This window comes from Molossus molossus, unplaced genomic scaffold (assembly GCF_014108415.1).
Source record: "Molossus molossus isolate mMolMol1 unplaced genomic scaffold, mMolMol1.p scaffold_m16_p_1, whole genome shotgun sequence".
NCBI lineage: Eukaryota > Metazoa > Chordata > Mammalia > Chiroptera > Molossidae > Molossus > Molossus molossus.
The window spans coordinates 158,391,682-158,413,634 of NW_023425344.1; the positions used below are offsets into that span (position 1 = coordinate 158,391,682).

General features: G+C 44.0%; 1 protein-coding gene across 1 annotated transcript in view; it reads right to left on the reverse strand.

Annotated features, from left to right (window-relative positions):
* Nucleotides 1–828: 828 nt before the first annotated feature.
* Nucleotides 829–21,953, reverse strand: part of STXBP6 (syntaxin binding protein 6) — a 252,998-nt gene continuing 231,873 nt past the window's right edge. Inside the window, 2 exon segments of the mRNA XM_036271586.1 lie at nt 829–1,122; nt 6,828–6,985. Coding sequence (XP_036127479.1) covers nt 1,099–1,122; nt 6,828–6,985 — 182 coding nt within the window. The 3' untranslated portion in view covers nt 829–1,098.

The window sequence follows — 21,953 nt, forward strand, 5'->3', positions numbered from 1 at the left end:
CGTGCCGTGACACGCAGCTTGTCAACAACCCCCCTGGAAGTTACACTACATAAATCCACAGCAATAACATCCAACTTCCAAACAATCAGATACTAGCAGCCTGAAGGTCATTTCCCAAGGACGTTGTAAGGGTGTCTCTAAAATAGGCATGGCTTTGTGAAAAGACAAAAGATTTTAAATGTAGTAACTTTTCACATGATCAGTTACACAGACCTTTATCTGGAAAAGTCAGTTCTTGATAAAAATTCGAGCTCTTTTCAATACCAGCTACTGGAACTTGGGACAAAGACAAAAGAAAGAAGCAGCCATAATTGCATGGAGGCTTTTAAATAGGCTTTTTCTTAGGTGTCTAAACTCAAATTTTTTTCCTTCGTTCGATAATTTCAAATAATCAACCTAGAAACAAGTATTTACACTGTCCCTCAGAAAGGAGATGTCTATCCATGATTCTGATTTGTTTTTTTGAATGCTGGTGATGGCTCCTGCGAAAGATTATTACATAAAAAGCAAAATCTAAGACTACCGTTTGCCCAGATGAATCCAACTGTTTTTCATAACACAGATTTATTTCTCTGGATATAGAATCTTAACCTTCAAATTAAGAGTAGCTAGGAGACTGAGAGAAACCAATCGTGGCTTGACTTTTATTTCAAACCAGGAACAATAGTGTCTGATGTCACCATATTAAAATGTCTTTCTGTTTAATATCAGGGAAAAAAAATACATGATGCTAGTCTAGAGCCAGCTCAGTATATCATTTGGTCCAAATTTCATATTCAAACTACCACAAAACAAACAAAAAAACTGTAAAAAAAGGGAAAACACATTTACACACACATACACACAGTGGAAAAACAACAACAACAACAACAAAAACAAATCAGAGCTGTTGCTATGGCAGCATTCTTACCAAGATCATTAGGGAAATATATAAACACAACATCTTTTTCATATTAACATCTTTAAAAGAAAAACAAAACCTCTAAATGTCCATATATTATTGGAGAAAAGAAGCAAGTGGAGGTCCGGAATTCTTGTAAAAACTGCTGAACAAACTCTTCCACTTCTCTGAAGAAGGTCACCCGGATTGGCAGTTCCTCAGCACTTGTGCTTCATGGCCAGCTAAGGGGAGAGAGGCGTGGGAAAAGGGAGACGTCGTCAGGCAGCGGGAGTCCACTGTGCCCCGTTCCCGTGCCCCGTCCCCATGCCCACGATAAGACGCAGCACCAAGATCCTGCTTGCTGGGGCAGAGCGCCATTGCATCTAGTAAATGTGCAAAGTTTCCCCCAATCACCCATGGAGCACTGAATGTGTTACCCCTCCTTACAGTAATTGTGTTAGTGCACGTGTCCAGGTGGGGAGAGGGCCACGCGTGCCCTCGTTCCACTGCAGAAACAAATGGAAAAGCCAGTGCACAGGCTGAATGAGTGACCTGCCCTAGGAACAGGGGCGGGCAGACAAACAAAGGCCTCTGGCCTCAGGGGTTACTCGTTATCCAGGAAACCCAATACTCCTCAAATACAAGTATTTACTGACATCGCCGAGTATTACAAATCAACAGTGGTAGAGAAACAATTTTCGGTAATCCACTCAATATCCAACCGGCATGGACATTCCACCAAGTCCAAAGCACTTGATTCAATTGTGTTAGGGCTGAACAGTAAACCAAGTCCAGACCTTGACTTACTTCTCCCACTGGTATTTGAGAAATGCAGTTTACTGAAAAGTTAGATCTTTATAAATAGGAACACCAAATTCCACCTTATTATTCAACATCTTCCCCGGCCCAGCTGGAGCCCTGATGATATATTTAAGGAAATGTATGCAGGTACAAACATAAAATTAAATCTGACATTGCTTGCCTCAGCCAGATCCTGTCCAAGGAGCCCAGAATGCAGAGTTGAGGTTGAATTGTAGTTTTTCTTATGTTCAGAGTCTGATAATAGGACTAATCCCTGAGTTTGGGGCTGGAGTGACTGGGGGTAGGTGGCAGGGTTGTGGGATTAAGAATGTTTTTTGAGCAAAGGGCAGGGGATTCTATGTAGGCGACTCTGTAGAAAACTGTCATCTGCATCATGACCGGGTTCTCAGCCCTTGAAGACCTAGCAAGAGGAACCCCAGAGTCCACCCAGGGGTGCTCTGCATCACACCGGAAGGTGTCGGCCATTCATTTCTCCAGTGTAACCCAGGGCAATCCTAGGCTCCTCTTCTCCTCCTTGATGTCGCCAACGAAGAACTTATAACCTGGGGCTACCGCCTCAGCTAGGGCACCTGCAAGAGCAGCACCAATCTTTCTCTTGCAGCTGCGACACCTGGGCCACGTCAGCATGTGATGGAGAGGGGACTCGTGCTGTTAAACTAACTACTCTGCTTGGGAAACCTCGGCTGAAAGAGCTCCTGGTGCCTCTGTCTGGTGAAGACAACCTCAGTGAAGACCTCCACGGGCCTTCTGCAGTGCTGACACCAACTGTCAGTCATTGTCAGACGGTGTTCGTGAAGTCCTGAGTGCACCCAGGCCACGTGCTAAGTGCTGTGGGTTTTTGCCACAAAGGACGGTGGTGGCTTATAACTCCTGACCGCCAAGGGCTTATGGAAAGCATGGTGGATGGAAATGGCAGAGGCGGGGCTCTCCCCAGGGTACGTCCCTCTCCCAGCCACACTCTGAGCCCCTGTGCTCCGGGCCCTGCTTCTTGCTGCCTTCTAGTGTTTATACATTATTTAACAACGAGGACCATTCAACTCAACACAGAGCTGTTAAGTGTTGTGTGTAATGAATAACAACCATAAATATTTGATCAATGCTGCTGTCCTGTTATTTACTGAGCTGTTAACCTTCAACCAGTGGGCATGTGCCAATTCACCCAGTCATTAATCTTCGGTAGCGACGGGGCTGCTGCTCACATCAGGCCCTGGTCACCACGACAGCGTGTCTGGACCTGCCCCAAGGGAATCCCGGCCAGGCCGGGCGTGGCCTGCTCAGCTCTGCAGAAACACGACTGGATTGGACATTCTGCAATTTGAGGTATTTTCGAAGAAAGTCAGAAAGTGGCATCATTTCCATGCTATCTAGGTTTTTTGTTATTGTTTGTTTTTTGTTTTTTAATTGTGTGGGAGTTCGGAGCTAGAATATGGAAGGCAGGGGACTGTCGCCTCCCTGCCACAGGTCTGTTATATGACCTCGAGCTCTAAAGTCACAATTGCTCTGTACCTCATGTCTAGAAATATCAGCTCCAGCTCAGATGCCATGGACCAATTTAGAAGTCAGCGTTCCTACAGAAGAGTAGTTTGAAATTTCCTTTTGATATATTTTGTTTTCTCCATATGTCATGGACAGTTTTCTCTTTCAAAGCTGTGCAAACTATGACACCTAAATAATAATAATGATAAATAACAATAAAATCATTACTCATACTGGGGGGATTCTTTAAGAGGCCTGGACTTTTGAGGTCCCTTCTGGCTCATAGGCCCAAAGGAAGCACACAGAGTAAGGACAGAGGCAGCCGTTCCTTGCCAGTGAGACAGATGCCACTGACCATCCCTGCCCCCCACACGTGGCACGTGCAGAACAGGGCAGCTCACCAGTCCTCCTGTGAGGAAGGTCATCTGCCGCCTGGGTGTGGGTCCCGCTGTCCCCTGCTGACTCACTGCCCACGGCAGGCCCCAGAGCGCTGCACACACTGTACTTCTGGGGCAAAGGAAAGCGAGCAGGTCTGCTCCGTGGCTGAGCTGTGCTCTCCTAAGGGCTGAGACTGTACCAAGCCCACAGCTCAGGAAGGAACCACACTTCCTCAAGGCTGATGGAGCAGAAGCAGGGGGGTGCAGGAGCATTTTCCATCAGCTCTACAGAAGACAAGCACCCTCATGTCTTGATGGCAGGGTTGTGCAAAGGTGACCCACTCGCTGACATACCTGGGTCACTGCAGGAGGACTGGGGAAAGCTACGAAGCGAAGATCCTTTTCTCCTGCAATCTAGGAAGGTGGGCCATGCTCTCCAGCTAGAGCTGGGTGCCCTCGTTTGACCAGGAAACACAAAGAACTGTCGCCTGGAATTACTGTTCTCTGCTCAGGGCTCTGACATGTGCACTGAGTCTTGACTGTAAACACAGCCTAGTCTTCATGAATCAACACCGCCACGTGTCTTGGGGGTGGAGGGCCTGGCTTCCATCTCTGAACTCTCTCCTCATCGGCAGGCCGGGTGGGGTGTTGACCAGCGAAATGACATCTTCACGGTCAGCCTACACCAGTGGGTTCAAATCAGGAAGTCCCAGTCCCCAGGAAAATAGCCGCCCCTGATGTAAAGAGGCCAGTGTCCTCGTCAGGAGCACTGCCAATGCAGAAGTGCAATGCCCATCTGGCTCAGCAGCCGCCCTCCCCTCCCCCACAGCAGGCTCCGGCAGCCCCTCCCTCTCCTCCTCACAATGCTCACAGAGGTGTCACTGGCTGCCTGGGATCTTCCTGGTGCTCAAAGCCAGAGGTCCTTTTGCCTTTGGTGGGCTGATCAGTGTCTGTTCTGATGCTCCTGTCTCAAGGGCTGCTCTGTGCTTAGGAAGCACCGCATTTAACACCCCCGCCCCCCCCACCTCCGGTGGAGAGCACACCATCTCCCCTCCAATCCCTCCCACCCCTGCGTTAGGATCCTGGAGCCCATTTCTCCACTCCCTGTGCCCCTCACACTGTGCTCATTATGTGACCAAATAGGGCAGGTTCAGCGGAAACCATCGTCATGGACATACTTGTAACAAATACCAATTTAGATTTCTATGTGCATATATTGTGCTAATTGATTTACAGGTTTGAATTCATTCAATTCTCTCAATTCCCTAGAAGATAGGTACTCACATTAATTAGCCATATTTTACTGATGAGGAGTTTAGAGAAATTAAGCATTTGCTCAAGGTCACTGATGAGGTAAACCACTGAGCTGGTAAATCAGACACAAGATGTTAACCACCCTACCATACCGCCTTCCCAGGGACTTAGCAAACCTGGCATACCGCCAGGGAAACAGGGTGACCAGGGCCACACATTCTGGCCATGTGGTTAGGCTGCCCAGTCCAGTGTTTGTGTAAGCTCCTCTGAAGGGGACGCCCACATGGATGACCTCCAGGTATTGTCTGCTCCACCTCAGGAAGAGTGATTTCACTGATTTCCTTGGTAACCTGGTTCATGGTTTAATCATTAACCGAAGCTCTTGTTTTAGCAGAATTTTATCAGCACACTATCGACTGCTCCGTTCTGTGCGGTCAGGCAAAAAAGAACTGCCTGTGCCATCACCCTCCCCAGACTTGAAGACAATTACAGATGATTCCCTTTAGTCTTCTCTTCTCCAAATCAACACTTTAAATGTTTCTCCAGACTTCCTCTGTCCACCCCTCATTTAAATGACTAAAGTTGCTGTTGTTATCAATGGAGCTGGGGCTGGAATCCCAGCATTTCCATCTCATCTTTATTCCTCTGTGACGAAGGCTGGAGAAGGGATCAAGGGACAGGAGAACCACACATCTGAGCTGGCTCCTTTTGCAACAGCCACGGCAAGCCGGGGCGCTGGCCCCTATCAGGACGGCCTGCATTTTCAAACAGATCTGGCCAGTTCTCCTCCTGGGAACCCCAAAGGCGCCCCCCCAGCAGCAGTGCAGTGAGACCCTGTCACGACAGAGAACTGATGACATGAGACAGGTCTGAGCAGAGGGGACGCAGGAAGGGAAGGCAGGAAGCATCCACCTGGAATTGGATCTGCAGTCTGGTCTGAGCCTGAGCCTCATGCCTGCGCTCAGCTGGCGAGGTTTTTCTTGTTATTTTTCAGTTTGTCCATTCTTGTTTCCTCAGCAAAAGTAGGGTTTTCTGTTGAAGCAAATTAATGGTTCCCCCAAAAGGTCACCTGAAAAGCATATCTGTAGGGCCAGATCATGAGTCTGAGATGCTGTTATCAGCAGAAGCTTTTTCTGGAAACCTCGATTTGAATCGCTACTGCTGTTTGACCTAACACAAAAACAGCAGTAAATCCCATCGTCGGACCCACGGGGACGCTTTCCTTTGGTTGTGACTGCCTTAGAGAGCTGGCTGCCAATAAAAACTCCACCTTCCCCTTCGGAAAGGCACATTCTTAGGGGGTGTGAGAATGTGGATGTGTGTACCCCGGGGCACATCACGTGGGAAATGCTTTTCTCGGGGTTCAGACATGGCGGGGAAGCTCTGCACTAGTCAGGCGGGCCCTGGCGGTCCACGGCCCCTTGCAGAGGGAGGCCAGCCCTGCACACCAGCTTCTGTACGGCGCTGGTCATGCCCTGCGGCCAAAGCTTGATTTTCATAAGGTGAAAAGATAAGAACACAGGATGCTGAGCTCATGGCCGGAAAGAGACAGCAAGGAAAAGTCAGCACAAGCAGCCAAAGTCCTCTTCCAAGCACTTGGCAAGGGAGGAGGGATATTCTGGGACCTGACCTCTTCCTCCCTCCTGACACTGTTCCCTGAGACTTGAGCCCTAAACTTCTGGGCAGGAATAAAAGACAGTCCACCTTTCTCAAAGGCCCAAGGTCAGAGATGGGGATGGGGACCTCAGAAAGGAGATATCCCAAGAAACAAGGACCAGAAGAAATCTGTCGTGACTCTGGTACTTACTAAGTAGCAGATGGAAACTTACTAAGTAGCAGATGGTACTTACTAAGTAGCAGATGGTACTTACTAAGTAGCAGATGGTACTTACTAAGTACAGGGGGGAAAAGGCTTGACTTTGCAGCTGCCATCATGGGAGACATACAGAAATAAAGTTACTTTGCATTAAAGCTCCCTGATGCCCAGAGCTGAGACCTCGGCCGTCTGCAGGACCCACCTTGTGCGCAGTTTCTGCAAACTGCTGGGCGCTGTTCCTCATGTCCTCCGTCTTCTCCTCCGCTCGGCCTAACCGCTCCCCGCGCTCATTCAAGGCCTGGCTCGCTTTCTGGACGGCGCTGGTCACGCTGTCGGCAGCGGAATGGAGGATGCTGTTTCCTGAAGAAGGACAGCAAGAGCATCAGAAGCTGGCCCGGCTGACCTGCAGTGACAGACTCCTGCCAGGGCTGAGCACCTGTAAGAGCAAGGCCGGTCACACCACACAAAGGCCAAGTCGGCGTTTCTTCTGCTCCGGTCTGACCAACTCACTTGCAGGGGAAATAACCGTTGCCTGCAGGACCTGGGCAAATGCCGAAAGCTTCTCTCACATCCCCATCGCCGACACACCCCTCATGTCTACTCTCCCGGCATTCTGTTTGGGGAAGCCCAAAGACACTGGGGCTGCCTGGATTTAGGGCTTGGCTTGCAAATGGAAATGGAAATCCTGGCAAGTTCAGAGAATCAGGCGAGTTGAATGAGATATATCTGGGTCTTCTGTGCCTTTCCTCTTCACCTGGGATTTAGGTGAATAACCACAGGAAAACTGGGGCATGGCACTTTTCCAGATATAATGCTCTGTATTCCTCCCAGCTCTTCCCTTTCATTTCATCCCTTCATGCCTACATGTACGGCTCCGTGTAAGAAGCTCCGAATCAACCTCAAAGTCCGGAGTAGCTGTGTCAGCTCTCGACCTTGAATCTGAGCTGTGGCTCGGCTAGCTGGGTCTCCTTGCCTCTAGTCTCTGCATTTAGTCAGCAGGTAGAACACAGCGAACCAGCCTGAGAAGACACTTAGCACTCCCCGGTTCACAAGTGACAATACTGAGAAAGCTGGAGGCCATCAAGTTCAGCGGGTTAGGCAACCCTGACCTCCCACTTGCCAGGACTGGGAAACAGAATTCAACAGTGAGGAACCGACAGATGCATGACCCACTGAGAACATGCACCTTGCAAAATGACAACTGAAGGAGATTTATCGCCGTACTCTGTTAACATTGAGTGGTAGATATTTAATGGCATTTACTGTAATAGCTTTATGTCTTTGAATAAGTTTATTACATCATTTAACTTTGTACCTGAGATGGATACATCTAGCCACAGACAGCTTTTAATAGAAATGTAATTTCCTCTGGTCTCAGCTGCAAGGCTTCCTAATTTCTCCTCTGTGGGAATAGTCTGTGGTTGGCGGAAAGGAAACTCAGGCAAACAAAGTGCCTGGCCCAGAGGAAGCACTTCATAAACTGTTTACCATTTTTCTTCTTTAGGGGTGGTTTTCAAGGGCTTCCGCTATGCCCTAAAGGAGGGAGAATGGGGTTTACTTAGCATTGCTTGGTTGCATCAAGGGCTAAAATGAGCCAAAGTAAATCGGCACAGACAGACAGGGGCAAGAGATGACACTCTGGAGAGACCTGGCTGAATGCAAGAGTTGGGATGGAAGGTCCAGGTCTTCAGAACAGCTTTAGGAGAGATCTTGGTCCCCCTTTCTTCCACGTCACACTCATGACTATGAGGACACCTATCATCACTGCCTAACATTTCAATAGTGTTTTGCAATCATAAAGCTCCTTCGCAAATATCATCTCATTTGTCACAACAATTCTACTGCAAAGGCTGAGACTAGCTGAGGTTAAGTGGCTTGCATGAGATCATGTCACTAAGGATGGGACACGGCCAGCATTGGAACCTGGTTTTCCAATGACTTTTCCTTATTCTGTACCTTCCTCTTTGTGGATAGACTGTTGGTGCTGGGAAGCAACCATTATGCCAGAATTGTAGGCAGACAAGCATAGAGAGGGTCTGACAGGTTATTTCCCACGGTAATGTCTGACTGCTTCCGCCCTCAAGGTATTCCTCTTGGTAAATGAAGAGTTATTGCCTGGGTTGCACTGCGAGTCACGTGTTCGTGAGAACAAAGGGCCATGGGAGGGGAGGATGGAGAGGGACTGGCAGGTGCGGAGGGGTGGGAGAGGGCACCAGAAAACTCCCTCCTTTCCTGCTCCCTTCCACATACCCATAGCTTAGCCAGCAGAGGCTAGGGAGAAGATGGGGCCAAGGGTCTGTAATTTCCGTTAGAAATAGCTACACTAAAGCAAAGGAATTTTAGAATTCACTTTCATAACATAAAGAGGGTATATAGCCAGGACTTGTCTTTTCCCATTGGAATTGACCCTCATGATATTCTCAAAGTTCAGACATATCTGTGTTTCTGGAATGATCCTGCTATGCATAAGCCATACTGCTTTCTTGTCATGACTTCCATAAAGTTAATCTTGTACGTGATGCCAGGTGACACTGCACCCTGTTTTATAGGATCTGATTTAAACAACAGTCATAACTAAAAGAGAACCGCATGTTATAATAAGATGAGGGAACCAAATGCTGTCTTCACTATTCAAAGATGACACTGCTGGCTACTATCAATAAAAAAAAATCTACCTTTGGTTATTTTGGGGCATGAGGGTGGATTTGAATAAATCTTGTGGCCTCCGTTGAAATGACCTCCTGGTTTCATCTCTATCCATAGTTCAGGCCCAGTGAAGTCCTGTCACCTTTATCAAGCTTCAGGAAAATTCCATTCTTTCCCTCACCTCCGGGAGAGCTATGTCCTTTTTGGTTGCTTACATACAATCATGGGCAACTTTTCTACCTTGTTTCTTCATCTGTAGATGCAGTGGCTTCCCAGCTGGACTATAAATTCCCTGAGGACACCACTTGACTCTACTGACCATTCCCTACGTCTTGAAATTTCTCCTCTTGATTTGGGTCTCTTGCTTGCTTACTTTCTTCTCTCTGGGACCTTCTTGCTAATGCTATAATGTAAGGGTTCTGCCCTTGGCCATCTTCTCTTATGTACGCTACAGATTCTCCCTGGGACAATTTTACTCATCTCATGGCTTCAATGGCCACATTTTTATCTTTAGCTAGATTGTGCTGCTGAGCTCGAGACCCTTAGGTTTCTTACTGGACAACTCCATGTGAGTGACCTGAACTCATCTTGAAATCAGTATGTCTAAACACCTGCTTTTCCTTTGGAGTCTTCTGCTCGGTGATTAACCCCACTGTCTGCCTAGCTCCTCAACTCAGGAGTTGGGGAGTCCAGTCTAGATTCCTCCCTCATTTTTACCCCATACAACTACAGGTCACCTCTTACACAGTTCTCTGCTCTCTACCATTCTTATTGTCTCTGTACTGATCCAATCCCTCTTACCTTCAGAGGTACAGTGACAGCCTTTTGTCTGTCTCCACACCTTTTCTGGTCTATCTTCCATATGTTTTTTTAAAAAAAATTCTCACCCCAGGATATTTTTCCATTTATTTCAGACAGAGTGGGAGGGAGGGAGGGAGAGAGAAACATTGATGTGAGAGAGACACACTGACTGGTTGCCTCCTGCACAACCCCGGCCAGGGCCAGGGACTGAACGGCAACCGAGGTACATGATCTTGACCAGAACTGAACCCGCAACTCTTTGGTCTGCAGGCCCATGCTCCAATTGCTGAGCCAAATTGGCCAGAGTTGTCTTCCACACTTCGATAATAAACTTCTAAAAGGCAAATCTAGTACCACCTCCCCACTACTTTGAGATAAAAGTGAGACTTGTCCTCTGCTTCTCTCTCTTAGCCCATGTCTTATAACCCCATCCACTCTACCTTCTACCTAGCACTTTCGAATCCCATGGCTGGTCAACATTTTAACAAATGTTTCATGTTTCTTTGACCTACATGCCTTCGTCCTTACTGCTACCTCTGTCTGAAACTCTGCTTCTCACCGTAGCCTTCCCACTACTCCTAAATGCTATTATACACTTCAGACCTCTTTCCTGGGAAACCTGTCCAGCCTGTCCTACCCCCTGCTGCCCTCAACATGCACATTATTTGGTGTCGATTTCAATGGTATGTTTATTTTTCTTCATGTGATTGCTGGATATCTAGTGTGAGCTCCTTGAGGGCAGAAACTGTATCTTTCTCATTTCTAATTCCCAATCCATGGCCCACAACAGACACTTAATAAATGTCGGTTGACTTAGAGGCAACAAGTATAAATCATCCTCTTATGATTTCTTCACGCCTTAGCAGAGAGTTGGACACATAACTGATGCTGTCACATGATCTAACTGGGTCCATGAAATATAAATTTTCCAAATGTCTAAGGCTTTAGTCTATGTCTAGTGAAGTTAATTATCTCCTTTAGAGACTGTGCCAGGAATCTAATTAAGTCAACAACAATCTGCAAACAGGGAAATGTTTTCGCTATAGCAAAAGTAAAGGGGAAGTTTATAAAAAATTTGTTGTTACTAGCCTTAAAATAAACAACTGCAAAGTATAAACATAACAGAAGTTAAATAGCTTAATAAATCCAATGCAAAATGACAGTTGCCTGAACACTTACTATTTCTAGACACTTAGTAAAATCTGTTCCTCATAACAACCTTACGTGATGGGCATATCATCATTTCTAAAATCCAATTTATACAGGTGGGAGCAGCAATGTAGAGAGACAGATTTAACAATGTGCCAGGAACCACACAGTAAATGAATAGCATTGTTTGTACTGACTCTCCATGGGAATTTTCTTGTACTGAGATTAATGACACCATCTGCATTAACTGTGTGCAATGAGACTTTAGTGTAGTAGTTCCTAATGCATTTGTTAAAATCATAATATAAAACAAAACATCCTGTCCTTATTATGAGTTAAAAAAACTTACTGTAGAAAATTTAGAATACATACTATTATAAAAAGGCAATAAAATCATGTCATATTCAACCACTTAGAGATAACTATAATTTTATTTATGGTATATTTTATTGTAGTAATTTTTCTGTATATGCTTCTCTGAAACATGCTTGAAACCGCACTATATATTTAGTTACATATCCTATTGTGGGTAATTTCCTATGTCATGAAAAATTGTTTGAAAATACTGTTTATAATGGCTGCCTTACATTATTGTAATTTATTCAACTATTACCCTTTCAGATATTTGGTGTGTTTCCAAAAGTCTTACTTTTTCAAATGAGGCTGCAGTTACCTTCTTGCATTTACACACACACACACACACACACACAATCTTTGCCCACATCTCTGAGAATTCTAGAAATAAAACTGCTAGTTCAAAGGACATACACATTTTTGAGGCTCTTGGTGAATACTGAAAACTGCTTCCTTGAAAGATTTGTTCAGTAGTCAGAACTATTCATTTGAGTGCATACTATGTGCCAGGTGGTGTTCTGGTGGCACCACTGACAGAATGACTTTGAGGGAGTAACTTAACTTCTCTGACCTTTAATTTCCTCATTTGTAAAACGAGCATCATGCCATCCACCCCTGTGGCTGTTTTGGAAATGAGGATGAAGATGTATACAAAGCACCTGTAGGTGCTCAATGGACACTTGTCCCTTTACCTCCTGAAGACCACATCTGCTCTCTAGGAACTTTGGAAAAGTGACACAAAACACCCAAGTCCCTTGCATGTCTCCCTCTTTCCCTTCTGTCTCAGGCTACATGTCTTGAGGCTCGCAGAGGACATTCTTAGCTCTCTTGCATATCTGCTGCGTGTAGCTCAGTGTGTTGCTTAGACATGGAGCTGAACACATACTCATTAAATCAATGAATATGCTTTGTATATAGAATGTCTGACTCAAACGTTGGGGCCCATCATACTGTGCTGAGTTACATCTGGAAATAAAATGGTCTTCCAAGTCAGATAGAACAGTAATTCTCTCTAAATAGACACAAAGCATATTAATACTGAAATTTATACATTCAACCTCAGCAAATAAATTCAACTACCTTTTGAATTAGTCTCTAGAGTCCAGCAGAGACCATTCTTACTTCACTGATGTTGCAGTCATATCAGTTCCACTCCATATATGCTTTAAAAATATATAGGTTGGCATTTTTCTGTTAAACGATTTAAGACTTTGAGAGAGCAACTCAAGATAAAGTTTTAACACCGTATTACCGCTGTTTAAGATCGCTATTAAAAGAAATGTAAATGTATAGTCCTGGCTGGTTTGGCTCAGCGGTTAGAGTGTTGGCCTGCAGTCCAGAGATACCCCAGTTCGGTTCCCGCTAAGAGCATGTACCTCGGTTGCAGTTGTCCCTGGCCCTGGTTGGGTCGTGTGGGTGGCAGCCACTCAATGTGTCCCTTTCACATCGATGTTTCTCTCTCTCTCTTTCTCTCTTCCTCTCTCTCCCTCCCGCTCTATCTGAATAAAAAAAAAAAGAAAAAAATGTCCTCGGGTGAGGATAAAAAACCAAAATGTAAATGTATAGAAAAATGAGAGGAAAAGTGTGAAATATATTGACAAGTAACAGAAAAGAAAAAGAGGGAAATTTTAAAAAGCACACAAAATACTCCAATAGCTCAAATATCAACATGCTATCTGCCTGGACTTCAGGTTGAATCTTGGTAACCAAAATTCCTTGTTCTACAGCTAGTAAAGAGGCAACTTAAACAGAATTTCATCAGCTACTTTCTCTATCAAATACATAATAGATATTGGAAAAATCATATAAAGATAAGTGAGCCAATCTACACTCAGTGCTGAGTGAACATGCGTACCTTAGAGCACTCTTTTATCTTTTTTATTTTTATTTTTTTATCCTCATTCAAGGACATTTTTGCATTTATCTTCAGATAGTCAGAGAGAGAGAGAAATATCGATGTGAGAGAGACACATAGAGTGGCTGCCACCCACACAATCCCAACCGGGCCGGGGACAAACTGCAACTGAGGTACGTGTCCTTAGAGGAACTGAATCCAGGTGTCTCTGGTCCGTGGGCTGACACTCTAACCGCTGAGCCAAACCGGCCAGGGCTAGAGCACTCTTTTAAAGTTAAATCTGTTAATAGTTTTGCTTGGACTACTTCTATTCCATAATCAATTAACCACTTAGGAATCCCTGTTCAGTAAGTCCCCTATATCCAAACTAATTTAGAGGAAAACCAATTATGGAAAAAAAGTGTGTGTGTGTATCTATCTATCTATCTATCTATCTACCTACCTACCTAGCTTAGAGTTGGACTCTAATACAATAAACTCTCAAAAATGGGCATGGAGATCTATTATATTAAATCTGTTAATAGGTCAGAAACATTAGTAACTCCCATATCTATATCAAAAATGTTCAATAAGAATTTATTTTTAAGTAGATTAAATAGTCCCTGTTCCATTCTTATTTATTGTATTAATTTTCTTAGCAAAATCATTTTGTGTTTAGATATAAGGTACACTTAAGTTGGGGCCAGTACTAGTGATATTTACATTAATTTTACTGGATACAAATCTATGGGAGTCAACCAATATCTTCCTTTCCTTTCCAATCTTCATTGTTCAGTGTCTACTACTAGAGAAGATACTAACGAAAGAAAAGTCTCATTGAAACCCAGTTCCCTGTCCGCGGGGTCCATTGTCAGTGCTAAAGCCACTCTGAACCACGCACACACTACTCCGCCCTGAGACCAGCTCCCACCTCCACCCCCACCCGTGGTAATGCAGTTGCACAGTAATCACGATTCTTCCGAGGAGGTTCTGCTTGGACTGCGACGTGCACTGAACATTTTACTAACGAATAATAATCGAAATAATGATGATGATATTAACGTTCGCTTCATAGAAGTGATTACATGCAAAGGCCTATCCAGCGAAACACGTTGGTTCTTCACTCGCAGACTCCATCGGTTATCTGTGAGCGCGGGGCAGCTGCCAAGCCCTCCAACACTGCCCGGACCCGTCAGTGCGGGGCGCGCGGCTGCCCTTCAGCGCGGGACAACCCCGGGGACCCCCTTGGAAGGCGGAGAGTCTTTCAGGAGGTCAGGTTTCATTCGTGCTTTGGCGGTACGGGCGGATCAGCCAATTCTGGGACACACCCAGGTTACGTTACGGTTAGCCTTGCTGAAAGGAAGGGTTCCTGGTTACCCCGCGTTGGGCACAGGTGCAGAGTGAATACCTGCCAGTCGCTCACAGAAACAGCTGCCATCGCCCGACTGTGGACTCTGCGCAGGCGCAGCGGCAGACTGTGCGATTCCTCAAAGGAGTGGTTCTTACCCTGTTTTACAGTGCAGGATACAAATGCTCAGGGAGCTGAACTAGCTTACCCAAGATCACCCACATGGCCTCTAAAGTACATTTAATTATTTTTAGAATTAAAATGGTATATATTTAAGGTTTCCATGATGATTTGATGTACATATTCTACCTAGTAAAATAATGACTATAATCAAGCTAATTAACATATCCATTTTCTCATGGTTACATTTTTCTTTCTTTCTTTTTTTTTTTTTTTTGTGGTGAGAGCACCTGAAACCTACTCTTTTAGAAAATTTCTGGTGCTCAATACACTGTTATTAACTATAGTCCTCATGCTGTGCGTTAGATCTCTAGACTTACTCATCCTACATAACTTCAACTATGTACTCTTGGATCAACATCTGTCCATTTCCCCCACATCCCTGCCTGTGGTAGCCACACACAGAAAGAAAAAAACTACATGATCTCACTGATACATGGAGTCTAAAAAAGTCAAACACACAGAAGCTCAGAGTTGACCCCTAGCTCTTAACGACTGTGTCAGCATTTCCCAAAGTGGTTGTGTGGTTTATAAAAGTCCTGCATTAAAAAAAAACCAAAAACGTCCTACATAAAACACACAATCCTGTTATAAAATGACTGTGAAATACCGGTTTAGCTGGCTTCTTTAATGCAGAACTTTGGAAAACCTTTAAAATGCTAATGTAAATTGTCAACCCAAAGGAGGTAGGTGTGGGAACAAGAGAGATCTGTTAGCAGAAGTTCTTAAACATATTTACTTACAAGGTCCTTATACATAGAATCTGCTTTGGGAAACGCTACAGTAAATTATACAAACTTCTAAGTTAAAGGAGGAAAAATAAATAAATCCAGGCTGTCCTCTTCAAGTTAGCGATAGATGGACAAGTCATGTAATTACATTAAAAAGGCTGGCTTTATAGAAGCAGCAGAACAGATTTAGCATGTTAAATGGCAGTTCCAGAATAATCTTTTGTCTTAAGTTGGTGGCTAATTTAGGGACCATAAAACTTGTTTGTTGCCTGCAGCCGGATGGCAAGGAAAAATTGACCCAGAGTTCAGGAGTACTTTGTAAACCCATAAACTCAAAGGCCTGTTTGAAAGAGACCTTGAAGTTATCTGTTGGCATTACCAAAGGAAGAAGAATGGACCATGTTACATTCTGTTGGTAATTCAGGGGAACCTCAGCCTGTTCCCACAGCGAAGGACACAGGAGAAAGCCTGATGCTCCCTTCCTGCTGTACAGAAGCCAGCTCATTCATGTTCCTAATTCGTGGTTCCAATATTCCCGATGGCCAGGGTTAAACATTTAGGATTCTTTTCATGTCCTGTGAACACCTGAACTCAGGATATGTAGAGAAATTCAGCAGTGCTGGAGCATACATTTAAACTTGGTCACATGAATGTGCTCTTAGAAGAGTTATGGAGCATCAGTGGTATAAATTCAAAAAGGAAACTTCTTTTTGTTCTGTTTTGTTCAGAGAATACAGGCTCTCAGAAGGGTGGTTGAAATTCGACTTGAAAGAGGGAACCCTGTTCTGAGGTTAAGAGCCTTGGGTGCCTCTAAATTTGGTAAAATGAATGTTGTTCCCCGTCTTGAGATACCTGGTGACAAACCGCCCATGATCTGTGGCTCTCTGCTTTTATTAGGGTTGGAAGCTAGTGACTTTTACTTTAAAAACTACAAGTTCAAGTCCTGATATATACAATTTGAAAACCCTCTGCAGTGCAAATGGCCAAAACTAATTCTGTTCAACATGTGGAGCCTGTTCTTCACTCTGTGTGACCTTGAACCAATAACTTACCCTTCTGTGTGTCAATCTGTTTCCTCACCTGTCATGGGGGTTGATCTAGTACCTACCTCATAAGCTTATTGTGAGGAATAAATGAAGTGATGTATAAGTGGGGCACCCAGAACAGTGTGTGACACAGTAGTTACTCAACTTTAGCCAATACTAAAGAGATAAACTTCAGCCCAGCCAGTGTGGCTCAGTGGTTGAGTGTTGACCCATGCACCAAGAGGCCACCAGTTCGATTTCCCAGTCAGGGCACATGCCCAGATTGTGGGCCCAATCTCCAGTGGGGGGCATGTAGGAGGCAGCCAATCAATGTTCTCTCTCTTTGATGTTTCTATCTCTCCCTCTCTGAAATCAATAAGGAAAAATTATTTTTAAAAAAAGAGAGATAACTTCAGTTTTCTGGTACTAAAGAATCTTTCTGTTAAGCTTTCCATTCTAGCTCATCTTTCTTTCCCTACTCTCATTCACCACGACATTCTTGAAGGAGTTTACTCTTACTGTGACCTCTCATGCTACCCAACCACGTGGAACTTCCGGCCACGTGGCTCCCACACCACTCTACGAACACGCTTCTCAAGTTCACTAGTGACCTGTCCAGTCCACAGTCTACTTTAAGTTTCCTCCACTTGGCCACAGGACCACATGTGGACTGACCACTCCTTTTTAAAGACTGCTCTTTCCCTGGGCTGCTGTAACACACTATTTCTTGATCCCCACCAACACTTTGATAACTCCTAGTCAGTTTCATTCCTTCCTTGGTTAGGGGTATGAGGTCAAAAAGGTCTGGGTTTGGGTCTGTCTCTGCCAAATACTAGCTATGTGACCTCAGGTAAACTGCCTAATCTCTATGAGCCTTTGTTTTCTCATTGATACAATGGCAATGAAACGGGACCTATTTCTCATATACTTTTCGTGAGAACTGATTGAAATACACAGTTAGCATAGTGTTAGTAATGCAGTATGAGCTCAATACATACTGTGTTATTAGTACTATCTGATTCATTCTGCACATTCATTATAGAATAAATATGGGCCAGACGCTATCTATACTTGTCTGCTTCTCAAATTTTACCTTAATATTAAGGCACTGCTTCCCTCCCACCCCCCACCCCCATCTGACCTCCTCCTCCTCAACTCCCTGTGTTAGTTAATGGCCCTTGTATGCACTCTGTGTCCTATGCTCACCTTTAATGTAACTGTCATATCCCACCGCCAGGTGTTCACATTCCCCAGAGCACTGATCTAAGTGAGGACTCTTCAGTCAGCCTTCAAGTCTATTTCTAGTCTCTGCCAGGTCTTATGGGACCACCACAGCAGCCTGGTGGTTTTCCTGCCACTGGTCCCAGTTCTCTAATACATCATCCTCTTTCTACACTACTGACTTGATCATGCTCCCTCCTCGTCTCAATCCTTTGTTGGCTCACCCATTATACAACAAAACCAACTCAAAAGATCCTTCTTGATCTAGCTGCCCAGCTACTTACCTGCCGCCCCCAGACTCCAGTCTCTATGTACTGCCTCACTGTTTCTTGACACATTTTAGAAAACTGTTCAAGTTCGATCAGTTTCTTACTACAGGTAGAGTACAGCATGTAATAAATACAGTATGAATAAAAAGCTCGACAAGGAACACTGTAGCAGCTCTGTCCCTAAGGGTGTCCAAAGATTAGCAATAGCACTTAAAAACTTGTTTTGTTTTGTTTTTTGCAACATCAGTACTCAAATGCAAACCCAGCACTTAGATTTTGGTGTCTAACACTGTTTACTGCTAGAAAAAAGCAAAGATCTTTGAAAAGTGGTGGTTTCCATGCCTTGGGGCAAAGAAAACTCAGGCCTGAAACACCTTATTATAGCAGGACAATAATGAGGATAACTTCAAAGATGGTAGGGACAGTGCTAAAAGCAAAAGGAAGCCAGTTTAAAGTAGATTCTACTGGACAAGCTGTAATATATTCACAGGGGTGGGGAACATCAAGCATAATAAAATGATTATAACAATGAAGATATAATTATAACTATTATAATATATAATTACATAATAATGCATTATAACATAATGCACAACATGTAATTTTGTAATTATAATAATTTTATGTAACGTTGTGGAAGCCATAACTTATGATGACTTAATACAAAATATTAAGTACAAAAATGAAGTTGAAATACAAAACAAGATGGATTACAATTGTTTTATCGCTTTATTATATTAATTTTAAGAAGTAAAGAATATTCTAATTTTTAAGAAGTAAAAAGCTTTAAAATATTTGAGTATTTTTTTTCTTTTAAGTATTTACCTATATATAAAAGTGTGATCTGTTTATATCTATGTGAGAAGCAATAGGTAAATACAAGAAACTGTCAGCAAACCAAAGGCTTCAGAAAGAGCACAACACGTTCCAGAAAGGACTGGGAACAGTGACAATGATGCATCCCTAAAGTGGAACCTGCTTTCTCTTATTTGGAAATGGACTATCTGTTCAGATTAGATCACATTTGCTAGGGAAGGAACATCCGGATAACTTCACAGAGTATAGTATTAATAAGGAATCTGTATGTTTCCAATAACACTAACGTAGCAGATCAGTGTTCAACAATGTCATGGTGGAGGATTATGTGATGCTGGCCAAGCGAGGCAAGTGACACACTGCTCTGGGAGAAACCCATCGAGTTGAATATACTGGCCTCGTGTAAAGACCATGGGTGTGAACAGTGCTACTGATATGAAATGCAAAGTTCAATTACAAAAGGGGACCCAGTGAGATACCCAGGTTTGAATCCCTCTGGGAGAAGAAATCAGAATAGTTAGAAAGCTATTACAGTAATTCAAATAAGAGATAATAATGGCTGCCCTGGCCAATGTGGCTCAGCTGATTGGGGGTCGTCCCATGCACTGAAGGGTTGCTGGTTCGATTCATAGTCAGGGCACATGCCTGGGTTGGGGGCTTGATCCCTGCTAGGGAGTGTGTAGGAGGCAGCCGATCGATGTTTTTCTCTCTCTCTCCCCCTCTCCCGTCCTCTCTCTCTGTAAAAAGAGAGAGATAATGGTGGCCTATACCAGAATGATCTCAGTGGAGATGAGAGAAGTGGAAATACTTAAGACACACACTGGTGGGTTGAATATGGAAGATGAAGGAAAAAGAAGAATAGTAAGCGAATCCCAAGTATCCGATCTGAGCAAGAGGTTATAGACTGGTGCAATTTACAAGAGCGAAAAAGCTGTCAGAAAAACAAATTTCCTTGCAGGGCGAGCAGATATGAGAATCAGGTATTTCATTTTGGATAATGTTATGCTTAAGTTGCCTGTGAGAGCCAAGTGAAGTCAATAAGGCAAATAGATACTCCTGAACAAAGCTCTGCAGAGAAGTCTGGGATGGAGATAAAATTTGTAAGTCAGTGGCAGAGAAAGACTGGGAATGGATGAGCTCACCCAGTGAGCAATACTGAAGAGGGAAGGGAGAGGGTTGGCAAACCCTCCCTTAAGAATTTTAGCACTTAGAGTATCGTGAAGGTAAAAGTGCCTGCAGAGAACCCTAAGAGTAAACAGCCTAAGAGGCAGGAGGCAAACCAAGATGAACTTGGCACAGTGGAAGTTGGGACAATCCAACAAAAAGGTGTCCACAACAGTGCTAGGACCATTCAGAGGGGAAGCAATAGTCTTTTCCACAAATGGTGCTGGGACACCTGGACATCCCATGCAAAAGAATGAAGTTGGACCCTACCTCACACCATATACAAAATTAAATCAAACTGGATCAAAGACCTAAACATGTGAGCTAAATCATAAAACTCTTGGAGAAAACACAGGCACGAATCTTCACGACCTTAGATGAACGGTTTCTTAGAGATGACACCAAAAGTACGAGTCACAGAAGAAAAGAGAACAGCGTGACTTCAGCACAGTTAACAAGAAGGCTGTGCTCCCTCAGCACTTTAGTCATGCATCTGTTACTATACTTAATGCTTTATTATGTAATTACTTGTCTAAGTATTTGTTTAGCCAATTAAAGTGTGCATTTCTTAAACTTTCTTGACTGTTCCTCTCCACCTGCATATAGTGGAACCTCGGTTCTCGAACTTAACCTGTTCTGGAAGGCTGTTTGAGAAACCATTTGTTCAACATGGAATCATTTTCCCCACTAGAAATAATGTAAACCGAATTAATTTGTTCCACACCCCCAAATGATTCCCTGTTTGAACTTTTCTTACATATAGTACATGTCTAATGTATTGTTTAATCTATAAACAAACACTTCTTTTCTTAAATTTATCAAACCACCACCTACTAGCCTTAAACAGATCCCTGTCAGCGCTCATTTCGGGGTGTCTTTCAGGAGGTCAGTATGCGGCGTCCTTGCGTTTTTCACATGTCACTGCCTCTGAAATGCTGTCACAGGCTAACTGCTTTTCGTTTATCCAGATCAAGGACAGTTCTTCTACCTTGTCAGTTGCCTGTGATCATTGTTTCTTTCACACCCTTAGCAACATTAGCACTCTTAATGGCCTCTTCATGTTTTAAGATTGTGCTAACTGTCCATTTCATCAGCAACAAAAGCAAAACAAAAAGGTATTCACAGCACAATTTCCTGAGATGTTAACAAGCGATGTTAACAAGAGAAGTTTAGTGGTAAACTGACTCACATTCTCTCCTCCGTTTTTGGCCTGAGAGACACTTTCTGACACGCTGATGTATTAGCACGAAAGGGTTGTCAGGAGGAGAACTGAAGTTTTGTTCAATAACTGAGACTTTTTTTTTCCATGAACAACATGGTTGAGAAACAAATTGTGCACTATGGGAGATGTCTGAGAACCAAGGCTTGACTATACTTGGTGCTAACAGAGTACCAGATCCATATATCACATGCACTGTGTGACCGTCACTATGCTTTGGTATGAAAATAAACACATTTTAAGACACAAATAGCAAATAAGAATATAAAGGGTAGAAAATACAGAGAAAGGTCATCAAGGACAAAGCTCACGAAGCCTAATTATTTATTTATTTATTTATTTTATCCTCACCTGAGGACATTTTTCCATTTTTTTGTGCAGATAGAGCGGGAGGGAGAGAGAGGAAGAGAGAGAGAAAGAAACATCGATGTGAAGGGACACATCGAGTGGCTGCCATCCGCACGACCAACCAGGGCCAGGGACAAACTGCAACTGAGGTACGTGCCCTTAGTGGGAACCGAACCTGGGTCTCTCTGTACCGCAGGCCGACACTCCAACCGCTGAGCCAAAC